We start from the raw sequence: 14390 nt of genomic DNA, 5'->3' as shown, positions 1-14390 counted from the left end.
TTCACTGAGGACAAGGGAGGAAGAGGAGGAAGAGGCTGATGAGGCCAAAGAGTCTTTGCAAAGGGCAGCTGCACCTGGCTGGTGACTCAGGGAAGTCAGGCACAGAGGGAAGGGGAAGCGGCTTGGGTCCAAACGCGGAGAGCAGAGACGAATCCAGCACTGGACAACTGAGCGTTAGGAAATCAATCAGCAGCCAGAAACATGCTCACAACAGCCAGAGACCTCCATGCCAGGATCTCCTCATTGCAAAGGCACATTCAAACCCATTGCACACCGTCTTTCAAGCAACAGAGCTGCCTGCCAGGCTATGCAACCACACTGCTGTACAGGTAGGGATGCTGCAGCATGTGGGCAGTGATGCACAGGTAGGCATTGGCAGGTTGTCGCACCCCAGACCAACACCTGCACAGAGACACCCGCACAGGCACCTTTCTGCCCAGCACCCTCTGCCCTGTGCTCGGACAAATGCCTGTGCAGCACTGGATGCTTTGGGCTCTGACCTCGCCGCAGGGATGGCTTTGGGAGCACAAACTGCCTTGGGCACTTCTCTGGAAGAAGTGTGTGTTGGGACCCACGGGACACGCAATCAGCACGTCCCCCACCATCAGAGGCAGGGATTCAGCAAGGTGGCTATTCCCCAAAAAAGTGAATGGCGCCATGTCAGCTCCAAAGACAACAACAGACAATGAATTCACGATACACACAACGTGTTTCACAGCTCCCTGGCTCCAGCCTGACGGAGTCCCCAGGCACTGGCTTGGACCTAAACAGTTTGCACAGCATCCAGAAAGCAGCCGAGAGGCAGAGAGCTGCTCGCAGCCCTCTGCTTTCTTCCCTGACTAAGAGGACAAGGCACGTGCCCCCACGACATGAGACAACACACACCGCCCAAGGCTGCTCCTCATGGAACATGCATTGGGTTGGGCTCTGGCTCTTCACATCCCCAGAGCGAGACCAAATTTCCCCATGCTGCTTGGCACAGCAGGTTGTCATTGCTCGCTCGCTTTTGGTAAACACCCTGCACCCCACTCCCTCCCCTGCATCACCAGCAGCCAGGCTGCCCAGCCTGGTACCCTATGAGCTGGCGGGGAGAGGGACAAACATCCCGCCGTTAGCCACATCTGCGCTCGGCAGGCTGTGCACGGCTCCCAGCGGTGCAGAGAAGACCATCCTGGAGAGAAACCAAGCAGCCATCACCCTAGGGATGGTATCATAACCCATTTTAATAAGGCATTTTGCTCCCCCTCCCCACCATCCCAACTCATGCAAACACTGTCTTGTTTAGTTGGCAGCAAACGATAAAGACCCCCAGGGAGCAGAGGAGGGGGAGAAAAGGGACATCTGTTTAGAGCATTTCTACTGCGTGGCTCTCCCAGGCTATTTCTATCTCTTCTTGTCAAAATTTATCAACTGCGTAATTGTTTAAATAGCATTAAAGTGCTTGGAGCAAGAGCAACTGGAAATTGTCCTGCAGTTGCCTCTGGTACCGATGCTGACAGCTTGGGAGGGGACTGGGGAGAGAAGGGATCCATCGGGCATGGGAACCCTCTGACTCCTTTTCTGGGGGGGAGACACCAGCCTGTCCTGATAACAGGAGGAAAATAATCTCACTTTATTCCCAGTGTCCTTCCCTGCTTTCCAGACGCAAGACTCTCCTTCCTCTCCTCTCCTCCCCGCCCTGACCTGCTGTTAGCACACATTTACTCTGCTAAATTATTTACAGCAGACGCACCGGCTCGGGAAACCATAGCTAATGACAATGTCTTTCATGCTGAAGTACACTGGATCCTGCCCTGACCCTGCTGAGCCCTCGGCCGGGACCTCACCGCCTGCCCAGGCCCTGCTGCGGTTCCCACCTGCTGTCGGCAATTTTGGAGAGGGATGGAGAAGCACTGGGAGCTGGGAAAAGATGAGGATTTGCTGCTCCCTGCCATCTCCTTTCCTTCCAGGTGGCAGAGATGGGGCTGCAGAGGCTATTCTCATGCCTGGGAAGACTCCCTGGCCTGGGTCCCTGCAGACACGGGCACATGTGGTTGGTGACAGGCAAGAGCTGTACCCCAAGCTGGTGACAGTGCTGTGGTTTCTTCTTCCAGCATCATCTGGGAAGCGGACTGTGATTTTTTTTTAAGTGCCACAGCTGTGTGGAGCCGTGGGTGGAGAGGGAAAAGCAGCATCCACATGCGGAGCATCATAGAATCATAGAATCGTTAAGGTTGGAAAAGACCTTTAAGATCATGAGGTCCAACCATTAACCTATCACTGCCAAGTCCACCACTAAACCATGTCCTCAAGCACCACGTCTACCCGTCTTTTAAATATCATCTCCAGGGATGGAGACTCAACCACTTCCCTGGGCAGCCATCAACCCCTTTGATCCCTGCCCCGTGGCTGCAGCGACAGGAGGTGGCTGCATCTCGGCCGGTCCTTCCCCTCCCAGCACCCTCGAAGCCGTGGACCCACCGCCGGCGGGCAGCAGGAAGCTCACGCCAAATATTTTGACAAGGGGCACTTAAGAGCAGCTGAGACAAAATCCTTCCTGGTGCAGAGGTCAGCACAAGCAGAGCACCAGCGTGTGTCTGTTCCGCTCCCCCTGGCAGGAACAGTCCCAGCCTGTGGCCACAAAGGCTTTGTCCTCCCAGCCCTGGGCATCCCTAATCATGGGGAGCAGGGGTTGTGGGAAGCTGTTTAGACTGGACTTGGGCTTCTTTAATTACAGGGCTGGTTTTGTCATGTTAAGGAGGATAAACAAACCTCAGGAGAGCGGGAGGAGGCTGCGCTGCCATCCGCCTGGGACACAGGATGCTGGCGTGGCACGCAGCCTTCGGCATTCGTGCTAGGCGAGGACGGGGAGGGTTTCCCAGGAAGCTGCCAAGCCCCAAAGCCCTTTTTCCTCTTCTCGTCCAGCCCGGCAGCTGCTGGGATGGGGATGCAACCCATGAGCTCATCCCCAGCCCCGCTGCTGGAGGGGATGCACAGGGAACCTTTGGGCTTCTTTCACACCCAGGTCCAAAGCTTGTGACCCCACCAGGTGCTCACCAAGGGCGCCCTTGCACCTGGGAGCACCCTCTCTCTGATGGATGCTCCATCCCTGGCTCTGGGTGGTCACTGGCAACCCCAGGACTCCCCCACCTCTGCCCTGGGGAGGGGGATGACAAGGGTGCGACCACCTTCTCCGCTTCATGGTGCTTTCATGCCATGTGATGCTCCCACCGCGACTCACATGAAGAGTGAAACTAAGAGCTCTCCACAGCACCCAACCCAGCATGAGCTCATCAGTTGCTGGGGTCAAACGGGAGGCCACGTCCCTTCAGGTGCCAGCGAGGACACGCTATTGGACATGGGACCCTGCAAGCATTGGCCACCTCTCGGGCATGCTCTTCCCTTGGACAGGGACTCTGCAGGCCACAGCATCGGCGAGGCCAGGGCAGAGCTGCTGGCGCTGCGGTCCCACGCCGCGGCACCTAATAAATGCCACGTGCCGCTCCGCTCGCCCTGCTGCCGCACGCTCCCCGCTGCCCCCAGCTCCCCTGCGCAAAGAGGGGGGCTGCAAGGATGGGAGAGGGGATATTTTTATTGTTTCTGACACCGGCTGCCCCAGATTATCATATTTTACACAGCGAGCCAAAGAAGCATCACTCTGCTATGCTGCAGCTGGGCAGGCTGCCCAGCCCGGCAAGGGGAAGGACAGGAGGAATGCGGCGGGGTGCGGGTGCGTGCACGCATGGGTGCGAGCATGCGAGTGCGTGCACATGCGGGCCACGGGGCACTGCTTCATTCAGCCCCTCCTGTTGTGGCCTGGCAGCGTGCATCCCACCGGACGGGGCAGAAAGGTCGCCCGCTGCCTGCAAATGTGTTTGTTTTTCTAGTCTGGCTCCTAATTAGATTAGGCCTAATTGCATTTGGGAGCGTGGTGGTGTTTTTGGGTGCGTTTTTTTTTTTGGCCTTCTCCTTAAAAAGCAGGGATGGTAATTTGCATATTGTTACCCAGCATGCCTTTCCAGCTCCCAGCTGGGCCAAGACCCGAAATCTGGGCACAGGCAGCAAAGTTCACCCGTTGAGTTTTCCCAGCCGCAAACAAACAGCTCAGCATGGCAAAGCGGTGATTGGAGAGCATGTGTGCCTCGTGAAACAAAGCGGAATTTCGATGAACAAGGCACTCTTGCAATCTGGTTGACCCTGTCTGCAATGGTCCCTTCCCACGGCTTTCAGGAACTGGGCGGCGATGCTTGACTGTGAAGCCCCCCAGAGCCATTGCACCTACTCAGCTCCCAGCACCGCAGGCACGTGGGGAAAAAATCAACCACATCCGCAGCAATAAACCCAACAGCTTTGGGGTATATGTCCCGATACTGGAACATCAGCAGCCACATGCTTAAATCTATGAGCTCTATTCCTGCTATAGGTTTGGTCCAGGTTAATGTAGTCCTGCCCCAAGCACTGCTTGGGGCTGACCTTGCACGGGGCCGTCCCCGAGGGGCAGGACATTTGGAGGGTGAGAGGGATGAATTGCAGGGGTGGGTGCTGCTCCCTGCCAGCTGGCCCTGGTGCCAGGGAACGGTCGCAGTCATGTTTAACTTGCTGCTCTTGAAATAGCCTCAGTTTACACGGCCGCGGGAAGGGATTGGATAAGTTCATAGGGGAAAAATCCATCAAAAGAGCTTTTAAAAAAAAAATAAAAACAAGCCCTGTGTCACAGATCACGGGACATGAGCAGAGAAATATCTGCATGCGCTGACCCTGAGTCCGTGCTTCTCCATCAGCATCCGCGCTAGTGGCAGGAGCACTGGCCCCACTGGCAGCACCCTGCTCCGAGGCAGAGGCATCCTCACTGCTAGCTGCCAGAGCCAGCCAAACCTCTGTTTTCCCAAGCCAGCATGTCAGCAGTGCCCTCCTGCCATTTTTCGCACCAAACCAACATGCGGAGGCAGCCGGGCAGACACTGGTCCCTGGCACTGCCTTCCTCCACTGTTTAGCCCATGCCCATCACGGGATGCTCAGACCTGCCCTGGTGCTCCATCCCTCTCCTGGGCAACCATAGGTGCACGTCTTACATGGAGAGGTTGTTACCTTCTTTGTTTCTTCTGTATTTTGGATGGGTGAAAAAGACAAAAAGTTATAAAAACAACAAAAAAAAGAAGATGCAAACTGCAGTCCAACCCTCTGGTTGCAGCTGGAGCCCAGCTGGGAGGAAAGGGACTTCTAAGGCAGAGAAATGGGAGGCTCTGATTATTTATTAGTGGCCGATGTTTGATCATTTGCTAATCAGGCCAGAGAACACACTCGGGCTCTCCCGGCCTCCCTACTCACATGTGGTTCCTGTTGCTTTGCCCCTTCCCCCCTCCCTCTCTCTGGTTTTGCTTTGTTTGTTTTTCTGTTAATTTGGTTGTTTTTCCATGTCGTTTTCTGTCAAACCGCATGTTTTTTCCCCTTTCCCTCGCCAGCCACTGCAGTGACAGACACGGAGAAAGGAGGCCAGCCCAGAGCCGCGTGCCCTCTGCCAGTCCCTTTCCCACCATCGCCTGGGAGCCAGTGATGCCCACAGGGCAGGGCTGGGGCTGGCACCGGGCTATAAGCCCCCATGTCACCACTGCGATGCGGAGGGCAACTCCACTGCCTGCATCCTGACCTGTGTCCCTGCGGCTGGAGGAGATTTTGCTGTATTTTCTCTTTCACGCAGACCCCATCGCTGCGGGCATCCCAGCCCACCCAGCAGCAGCCCCATTAGGCAGCGGGCAGCAGCACAGCCGGCATCATTTGGGCATCCCCAAAGCCGGGCAGAGGGGCAAACAGGCAGAGTTGCTGGGTCAGGATGGAGATAAGCAGGTTAGAAAGGGACGGACGGATGGGAGCGGAAGGACGGACGCCCACCCTGGCTGTCTCCCTCCCTCCCCTCTTTGCATACAAGGCCTCCCCGCTCCCATGTGCGCTCTCCAGCTTCTGGCAGCCTTTCCGCCGCACATTTCCACTCCTCTCTGGCCCATTAGCAGTATTTTTATAACATTCTGTAATGCACGGTGCTGTGTGCCAAACCTCAAGAGCGCATTATTTCCCAACGTCTTTGTTATATCCATCCCTGGGCCCTCCAGCCGCGTGTTTCCAAACGCAGAGCTGTGGCTCATGGGGGCAGCCGGGAGCCCGGCGCCGTGCTCCTGGTACCCACAGCCTTCCCCTCCCTCCTGCCTGCTCCCGGTGCTCATCCCTAGGCTCAGGTCCAGGATGCCCGGCATGCAAAAAGCCCTGGCCCCATTGCCTGCTGCTTCTGGCCACCCTCGGGCATCCACTGCTCTCCAGGCTGCAGAGCAGATGATCCACTGCAGATAAACGCAGAGCATCCCGGTTGCTCTCCGTGTGCTTCACCCCATGCTCAGCTGCCTGAAAACAGCAGGCAGAGCAACATGTTGCTGCTTGAAGTCCCCTGGAAGAGGCTGCCCTGGAGAAGTGCCACCTTCCCCTGGACTGGTTTGTGCTCAGGGTGATTGATGAATGGTGATGGGAAATGGGTGATCTGGGACCCTTAGGGATAAGCAAGCCTGTGGGCCCTTTCTCCTCCCCAAGGTGGGCTCTCCATCCCTCGTCACCCCATCCCTGGATGCACGCTGCCCTCACTGCACATGCACTGGCGTCCCCATCTCTGCACGGGACAAGACAGCCTACTTTAGCCCCAGCCATCTGCGCTCCCCTGGGTGCTACTGGGCTCCTGGATGTGTCCCCCATGATGTGGACCTGGGGGTCAAACCCCACCCCAAGGACCGGCTGAGCTACCCATGTTCTCCTGCCCATCTGCTGAAGCTCATTGATGAGACAATTTCTTTATGCCTCTTTATGCAGCATCCTGGCCCCTCCAGCATGACATCCCCAGAAATCCTGGGGTCCCTCTGCAGCCGCTGGCATGTCCCATGGGAGCTCCCTGCTCCTTCTGGGCCGGAGCCATTACAGGAAACACTCCTGAGAGCGGTCTGAAGGCCGGTGCTGAAGATCCCCCATCCCTCCCAGCAGCTCCCCTTTCAGCACAATCTGATCCCCTTTAGCCATTTCCTAAGCCATGTTCCAACTCTAGTACTAATCCACATTTTCTCTGGTTTAACTCATAATTTCCCATGTGGCATCATAGCAAATACTTCACTGAAGTCAAGACAGATTACATCGACCACATTTCTGGGCTTAGGAAATCAGTTCCCTTATCAAAGAGAACTATCAGGTTAATCTGGTGCGATATATCCCTGGCAAGTCTTCCTTATATTTTTCTCCCATTTTCTATTTGTCTCCACGTCTTTAATTGCTCCCTCTTCCAAGCACACCCCATGACCCTGCTGTGCTGTGGGGTCAGGCTGTCTGATCAGGATTTTTCCTTCTCTCAAGCACAGGAGACATGTCGCTGCTCCCCACGGCACTGGGTACCACCAATAACCTCTCAGCTGCTAACAAGCCTTGCTAATGAACAGGAGATGTCCTCACCTGGGGATGAGGTGCTCCCAAAGCCTTTGGTGCATCGTTTTCTTTGAAGGTGCCTCCATGGCAGAGGACCGTCTCCAGGTTTTATCCTCCTTCCTCTCCCCCAGCCTGTGCTGCCCTCGTTCTCAGCATCGCCACTTAGACCCGGCGGGGTTCATTCGGTACCGGGCTCTGCGGAGCTTACCTTTAATCTCACTGAAACCTGGCTGCATAGCCAGCTCCGCTATTCTCTCCTTGTTTGCTCCGTATTTATACAGCTACCCCCTCTTTTCATTTCCTCTGCAAGGTCTCGCTCAGCTTGACTCCTGGCAGGTCTCCCTTCATCCCTGCGCTTGCTGACCCCCATGATGGAGCTTGCTGTGCTAATTGACAACCTTTACTGGTCCTTGCCGCTGCTCCACTCCCTCCCCACATCCTTCCTGCAGCGCTGTCTGCCCGGGAGTGCCCCTGCCTCGCTTGGGGGGCAAGCTCCACGTACTGTCATTTATTTAACAAGATCCCCAGACCTGTGCAGCCCCCAGACCCGTGCAGCCCCCAGACCCTCACTCCTGCTGCCGTCACCTTTTTTGTTGCCCCAGTAAGACAGGAAAAGGCAGGAACAGGCCTGTTTTCATTTAACTTTCCATCCAATTGAAATTAAATGAGTCAAAGATCCCTCAAATCCCAGGTTTGGGTGCCCAAAATCCCAGGCTTGGGATCCCTCAGATCCCAGGTGAGGGCTCCAATTGCACTCAGCTGCAGCAGGGATGCTGCCATAAGGCCATGATGCAAACCTCCTGCAAGCCACCCATCTCCATCTCCACCTCCACCACCATGCCCATCTCCGTCTCCATCCCTATCTCCTCCTGGGATGCTCCCAAACCCACAGCAGCCCGCACACCTCCAGGGAATCAATCACGCCCTGCAGAGGTAAGAAAGTTGTGGGGCGTTGCAGGCAGGGGCTGGGGGTGGCAGTACTAGGAAAAGAAACCTCGTGGAGAACATTAAATTAAAATCCAGGCAATTAAATTAATTACCACTAAAAGCATCTCACCTGATTAGTTCCTTGCATACTTAATTGCATTAACAACACTGGGCATTCGCTTATTTATTTGTCACCCTCTCTCCCGGGGCTGGTGGCCCCTGCGGTGTCTGACTGGGCTCCTCAGCTGTCTGGTGCTCATGGAGGCTGTGAGCCGCCAGCAAATGGGAACACGCAGTAATAGGAAACAGCAGGATTTGGGCTCTAACGCTGAGCAATTCCCACGGGTCCCTGAGCGGATTGACAGGGATTACTATTAGTGAGGTGCTTAGCAGATGGAAGAGCCATTCCGAAGTCACGGCAATGCCACAGCTGCAGAGGAGGCGGTTGGAGGCTGCAGCCCCCTCCCCAGTCCCCTCGTTTCCTCCAGACCCGGGCTGCAGCCCCCGTGCACTGGCATGGCCTGGGACCTCTCCCCAGATGAGATCGGGCAAGCACGTGCCCAAGCAGAGGAGCCACACAGCCTCCTCCTGCTGCTGCCTGTGCCGCACCCAGCTCCTGCCTTCCCTGCCTCCGAACTACCCCCGACCACCTCCTCACCCTGACAGTGTGGCTGAGAGGCCTCTGACTCATCTGCCACTGCCTTTTTGTCTGCTTTGCTCCCAGCCCCGAAACCTACTCACTGCCATATCCCCTGCCCTACGCCAACTGCTCCCCCCTCGCCTGCTTCTTGCGTTGCCTTTCAGCTTCTTCCAGCACCCCCTCCCCTTGGCCCATGTGTCAGGCTCCCTCCCAGAAGACCCTAAACCATGAGCTGGACACCGTGCAGCACCCCTGGAACGTGGATTTCTTCAGTTTGACCTATGGGTGCAGTGAACCCCCCCCCGCCTGATTTGCTGGACTTACGCAGACCACAGCTGGTCCTCCTGCGACCCTTTGCCACTGGACCACGGTCTAGGATGGAAATGCCACTCTGGCTCTGAGGCGAGGTGCAGAAGGTGAGACAAGGAGCAGAGAAAGGCTCTGCCATGTCCTCCAAACCCGGGAATGTACGGCCACCTACACGATGCATCCCCAGCTGGCGGGGGTCCCAGTTGGTGCCTCACAGCATCCTTTGCAGCAGTTAGCATCCCACAGCCAGCTATGCCGGCTGGGGCTCCCAGACACCCACCGCTGCCGGTTGCAGACACCATACTGTGAAACACACAGTTGCTATCAGCTGTACAAACACAGCAGCCCACCAAACACACAGCTGCTATCAGCTCTCAGCGTTGTGTGAAATATAGCACAACTCTTATCTCCTGCGCCGAGACCTGTGAATCAGTGCATCTTGCACTTAAGATATGCAAAATCCGGGAAACGTGCAGCTGTCCTCCAACATGCCTGTACACAGGGGCTCCTGCAAACACACAGCAACTGCTACCACCTTTTGGCTGCTCCTCTGAAACAACCACGTTGCAGTAACCCCAGCCAGGACTTCTCCTCCCTAGCTGCAATCCCCTCTGACAGCTCAGCCCCAATGCTTCCCACCTGCAGAGATGGTGGTTGTGGTACTGGGCTGAATGGAGAAACAACGTCCCTTCCCAAATTATTCCTGGGGTATCATTTAATCTAACGGCTTTGATGCAAAGTTCGGGGCAGGAGGGGCTGATTCCAGCACCCTGCTGCTGGGATTAGTATACCGTGGGGAGCTCGTATGGTGTGGTGCAGCAGGCAACTGTACGCATGGACAGTACAGGGGTTGGCATGGCAGGAGAGGGCTGTGAGGGGTCAACATGGGAGCAGAGAGCATGGCTCTGTCCCCCGCACTGTCACACGCCAGGGTACTCACTTCCCACCCTCAGGTAGGTCTGGTATTTGAGGTGCCAGGAGGAGCCCTCGTAGCAGGAGTACTGGCCGCTTTGTGTCAGGTCAACGTTCTTCAGGATCAGGTAGGACCCGTTCAGGTGGGACTCATCGATGTCGGTGCCATTGGCTGTCCAGGTCACAGCTGCGTCCCAGTCCATGGAGCCACACTTCATGGTCACATCTGCACCAACCCGCTCATACTGGATGTGGCTGTCTGTGAGGAGGAAGAGGAGAAAACCAGGTGAGCCCCACGGGCAGGGCTGCCTTGGAAACAGCATCTTACCATCACTTGTACAGGAATCGAGGGAAGGACTGGGGCATGGACTGACACTGTGTGGGTGGGCAGGGAGACCCAAGTTCTCCTCCTGGCTCTGATGATTTATTTTAATTTTAGACCGGAGTGAGTCAGCTGGCAAGGACCAGGGGATCAGTACTCACGGACCACCTCTGTCTCACAAGATGCTTTCCTCCGACCTTTACCTTAGAGGAGACTCAGGGCTGCACCAGCCAAATGCCTCACAGCACAGGCAGGCACTCACACCAGCAAGTCATTGCCACTCTTGTATCTACGTGGCTTGTTGCAGGATGCAAACCAAATGCACACATCAGAAATTCCCAGCAGACAAGTGACAGAGCCCCAGGACTTGTCAACAGCAAACTCAAGTTATTTACTAGCAGAGGTGGGAAGGAGGCAGCTGTCCTTGCAATTCCCTGCCTAGGAAATGAGGTGGGAGGACTGCAACCTACCCGTGCCATGCTTTGGGAAGGGGCAGCTGCTTGGTGCATGCTATGCTGTTTGTCTCCCTGCCTGGCTTTTCTTCCCTCTCCACAATAACATGATGCCTTGCTGAGCTGTTTGATTTAGCATCTTGTGAGTGGGCCAATACAGCTCATTGGGCACCAGCTGCCTAATTGAATTTTCTCAGGTTTCTGGACAGGAGCTCGAGCTGACATTCATTAATGATCCTTAGCAATTGAATCTTTCCCGTGTTGCTACACTGGCTGTGCTGAGCTGTGTGTGGCAAGGATAAAAGCATGTGTGTGTATGCATGACACGGGGTGAAGCAAGACAGGGGGATGAGCAGAGGATGAGGTTCCTTCAAGGCTTCATCAAGCCTTTGTGCACAGACAAGGGCTGTTCGGTTCTCAAAATACTCCTGGGTTTCAAAAACACATTTGACAAGGTGTCTCCCAAGGAAACCAAGCAGCCCTGATACACGAGGAAAGTCCTTGCAAGGATTTATAGCAGCGAAAGGTCGGGAGACCAAAGGTGAGAACACGCGGTGAGACGCGGCAGTAGAAGACGTCACTGGCGAAGTTCGACAGAGATCAGAGCTGGATCAGAGCTGCCCAACACCCTCATAACTCACGGAGAAAAGGGGACTGAGGCAGTGAGAGGAGACAGCGTGCTGCTGAGGCTGTCAGGGCAGCCAAATTACAGCTGGGTGCGAGAGCGTTGCAGAAGGACATCACGGTACAGACCCACCAGGTGGTAACACGGCGTCGATAAATGCACAGGGATGCACACAAGGAAAATCAAGCCTTGCTTCCCCTACCACTCACAGCTCCACATGAGCTGCAGCCTCCATGGAAACATATCTTGGAGTTACTGTGCTCACTTCCCCGAAAACATCAGCTCAGTGGCGACTGAAAATGCAAACCCAACGCTAGGGATTATTCAGAGAGGGATTGAGGAGAAAATGGAAAGCACTGTACCCTAAAAGCCACATACAAATCTGTACCCGTGCCATTAGGAGTACAGTTCAGCTGAAAACGGAGCAGAGGGAGAAAATGGGGAAGAGCAAAGGCTGGAAACAGCCGTTGTGTAAGAATGGCTTAACAGACTCGATCCCATCATCCATAAAAGGAGACAAGTGAGCTGAGACATGACAGACACCTAAGCAATGATGAGTGACACGGAGAGGACAAATAGAGAAGGACTGCTTGCTCCTTCTCCTAATAAAATAATTAAGAGGCAGCAAATGAAAACAAGCAAAAGAAAGTGCTTTTTCACACAAAGGGTGATTAAATTACAGAAACCCATGTCCATCAGATGCTGTGGATGTCAACATTTTGGGGAAAATAGTGATTAAATGAATCCACAGCAGAAGACACCACCCAGGGCGGTAAAACAGTGAGCTGCCTGGTGAGCCCGGGGAGGCTGCAGGGAGCTGGCGGTGGGGAGGGATGGGAGAAGCACCCCTCATGCTTGTCCTGCTCTTCTCTCCCTCTCTAGACATCAGCTCCTGGGTCCTGTTGATAGGTGGGACCACATGGGCACGGTCCAGCCATTCCTTGTGTGAAAGCTCCCAGCCTGAGCCCATCTGCAAAGGAGAGAGCGCCAGGGCAAAGCTGGGTCTGATTCCTCCTGCAGACGCTGTGTCAGGACACCTACTTCAGATAGGGAAGAAGCACCTTTGGGGGTGCTATCCCTGCTGGGAAAGGGGTTGCTACGAACAGATGAGGAAAAATTGGGTTGTAGCGAGTAAGATGCTGGTGAGATGCCTCAGAATCATCTGACACTAGTCAAGGGTGGGGACCTTTGAGAAACTGTGCTGACCAGACAAGTGTGTTTCAAGTGTCTTAAAAAAGCGTAGAGCATATACTGACAGGCAGAAAGAGGGGAGAACATCTAACCTGAGGCATCTGTGTGAGGAGGGGTAGCTGGAATGAGCCCAGATAAACAGGCAGATAGGCAGAAGCGTGGAAGAAGATGGATGGGTGGACAGAGGAATGAATGCGTGTGTTTGCAGACGGACAGCTGGCTGAATGGGCACAGATGGGATGGAGGGAAGTGTACGAAAATGATAGGATGGATGACTATGCAAGTGGATGGATGGATGAGCATACATGGGGATGCAGAGACGTGTAAGAGAATGGAGGGATACGAGTATAAGCAGCTGGCTGGCTGGCGGTGTATCTGGATGGAAGGATGGGTGGAAGGATGGGTGGGTCAGTGGAGGGAGTGATGGAAGGATGAATGACCAGCAGTGGGGTTGGGTGGATGGTTGGCTGTTCGAATGGCTGTGGAAATGGATGGATAGATGGATGGATGGATGGATGGATGGATGGACAGACAGACAGAAGACTAGGCAGATGGGTGGATGGATAGTTATAGATAACAGAGCTAAAGTAAGAGTCCCAGCACCTGAGTCAAGATCTCCTCTAATTTCTTCTATTGCATAAGGTAAAGACATTTTCTCTTCCCCTTTCCTGCTGGCTCATAAAAGGCCATTGACTCTCCTGGCCTTACACTTGGGGATCTGCTCGGCAGAGACACTGGAGACGCTGCACCACCCACCAGCCTCGCGTGGAGAAAGGCTCATTGCAGCGATGGGCCCACAGACCTGCCTGCCTTGCCTGTCTCCTGCCTGCTCAGTGCCTGGCCCCCAGGAAGGCTTGAGAGCCTGGGGAAGCTTTGGGGTGCCCAGCTCTGCTTCTCAGGACTGCAGCTGAGAGCATATCTGCAGCTGGTGGCAGCAGGACTAAGCTGGGAAGGGGGAAAAGGGACCTTGAATTATTTCCTATTTGTCCTTAAACACAGTGCAAATATCTTGGCACTCATCCAGAAGGGCTGAGGGAGCCATTCCTGGAAGACAGGTCTTTGAAAGCAATGCTCCTTTCCAAGGCAATGATTTAAGGCCCCTGATGAAGGAAAAACCCAAAGCACAGCTTCAGAGGAGGTGTTTCTCCCAGCCGGGTTTGCTGAGGCTCTTACTGGAGCCAAGCCAGGTCCCCAAGTCCCTCCTGCCCCGTGCCAGCCGCAGGAGTCCCACCCAGCCACACTGCCATGTGAACACATGGCAGCCCCACTGGCAGGCATCACATCCCTTTGAGAAGGGACACCATGGGGACAGCCCCCCCCCCCGCCCCCCACGCTGCAGCAGCCCTGTCTTGCACTGCGGACACCAGTTCTGCCTTAGGATGTGGATGGGCAAGGGTGACCAGAGCTTTTACTGGGGGCATTCACTTCCCACAGGCTGGGTATGGGCAGGACACCCCTGCCCACCCAGAGCCTCACGTCTCTCTCGAGCAGGGAGGGGAGGGTGATTTGTCCTCCCTCCTGGTCATCACATCACTGGTAACACACGGGATCGATGGCCGAGATATTGCCTGTGCTGCAGGGCCA

At 55.2% G+C, this 14390-nt stretch overlaps 1 protein-coding gene across 1 annotated transcript in view; it reads right to left on the bottom strand.

The window, feature by feature from the left end:
• The window catches only part of CNTFR (ciliary neurotrophic factor receptor), a gene marked incomplete at both ends in the record, with an annotated part of 206615 nt that overhangs the window by 48181 nt on the left and 144044 nt on the right, over window positions 1-14390 (bottom strand). Inside the window, one exon of the mRNA XM_082335574.1 lies at window positions 10245-10475. Coding sequence (XP_082191700.1) covers window positions 10245-10475 — 231 coding nt within the window. The remainder of the gene's footprint in view (window positions 1-10244; window positions 10476-14390) is intronic.

The sequence above is a fragment of the Platalea leucorodia genome (genome assembly GCF_965183815.1).
Source record: "Platalea leucorodia genome assembly, chromosome: Z".
Lineage (NCBI taxonomy): Eukaryota > Metazoa > Chordata > Aves > Pelecaniformes > Threskiornithidae > Platalea > Platalea leucorodia.
Note: the sequence above shows the minus strand (reverse complement) of the source record. Positions and strands in the feature narration are given on the sequence as shown.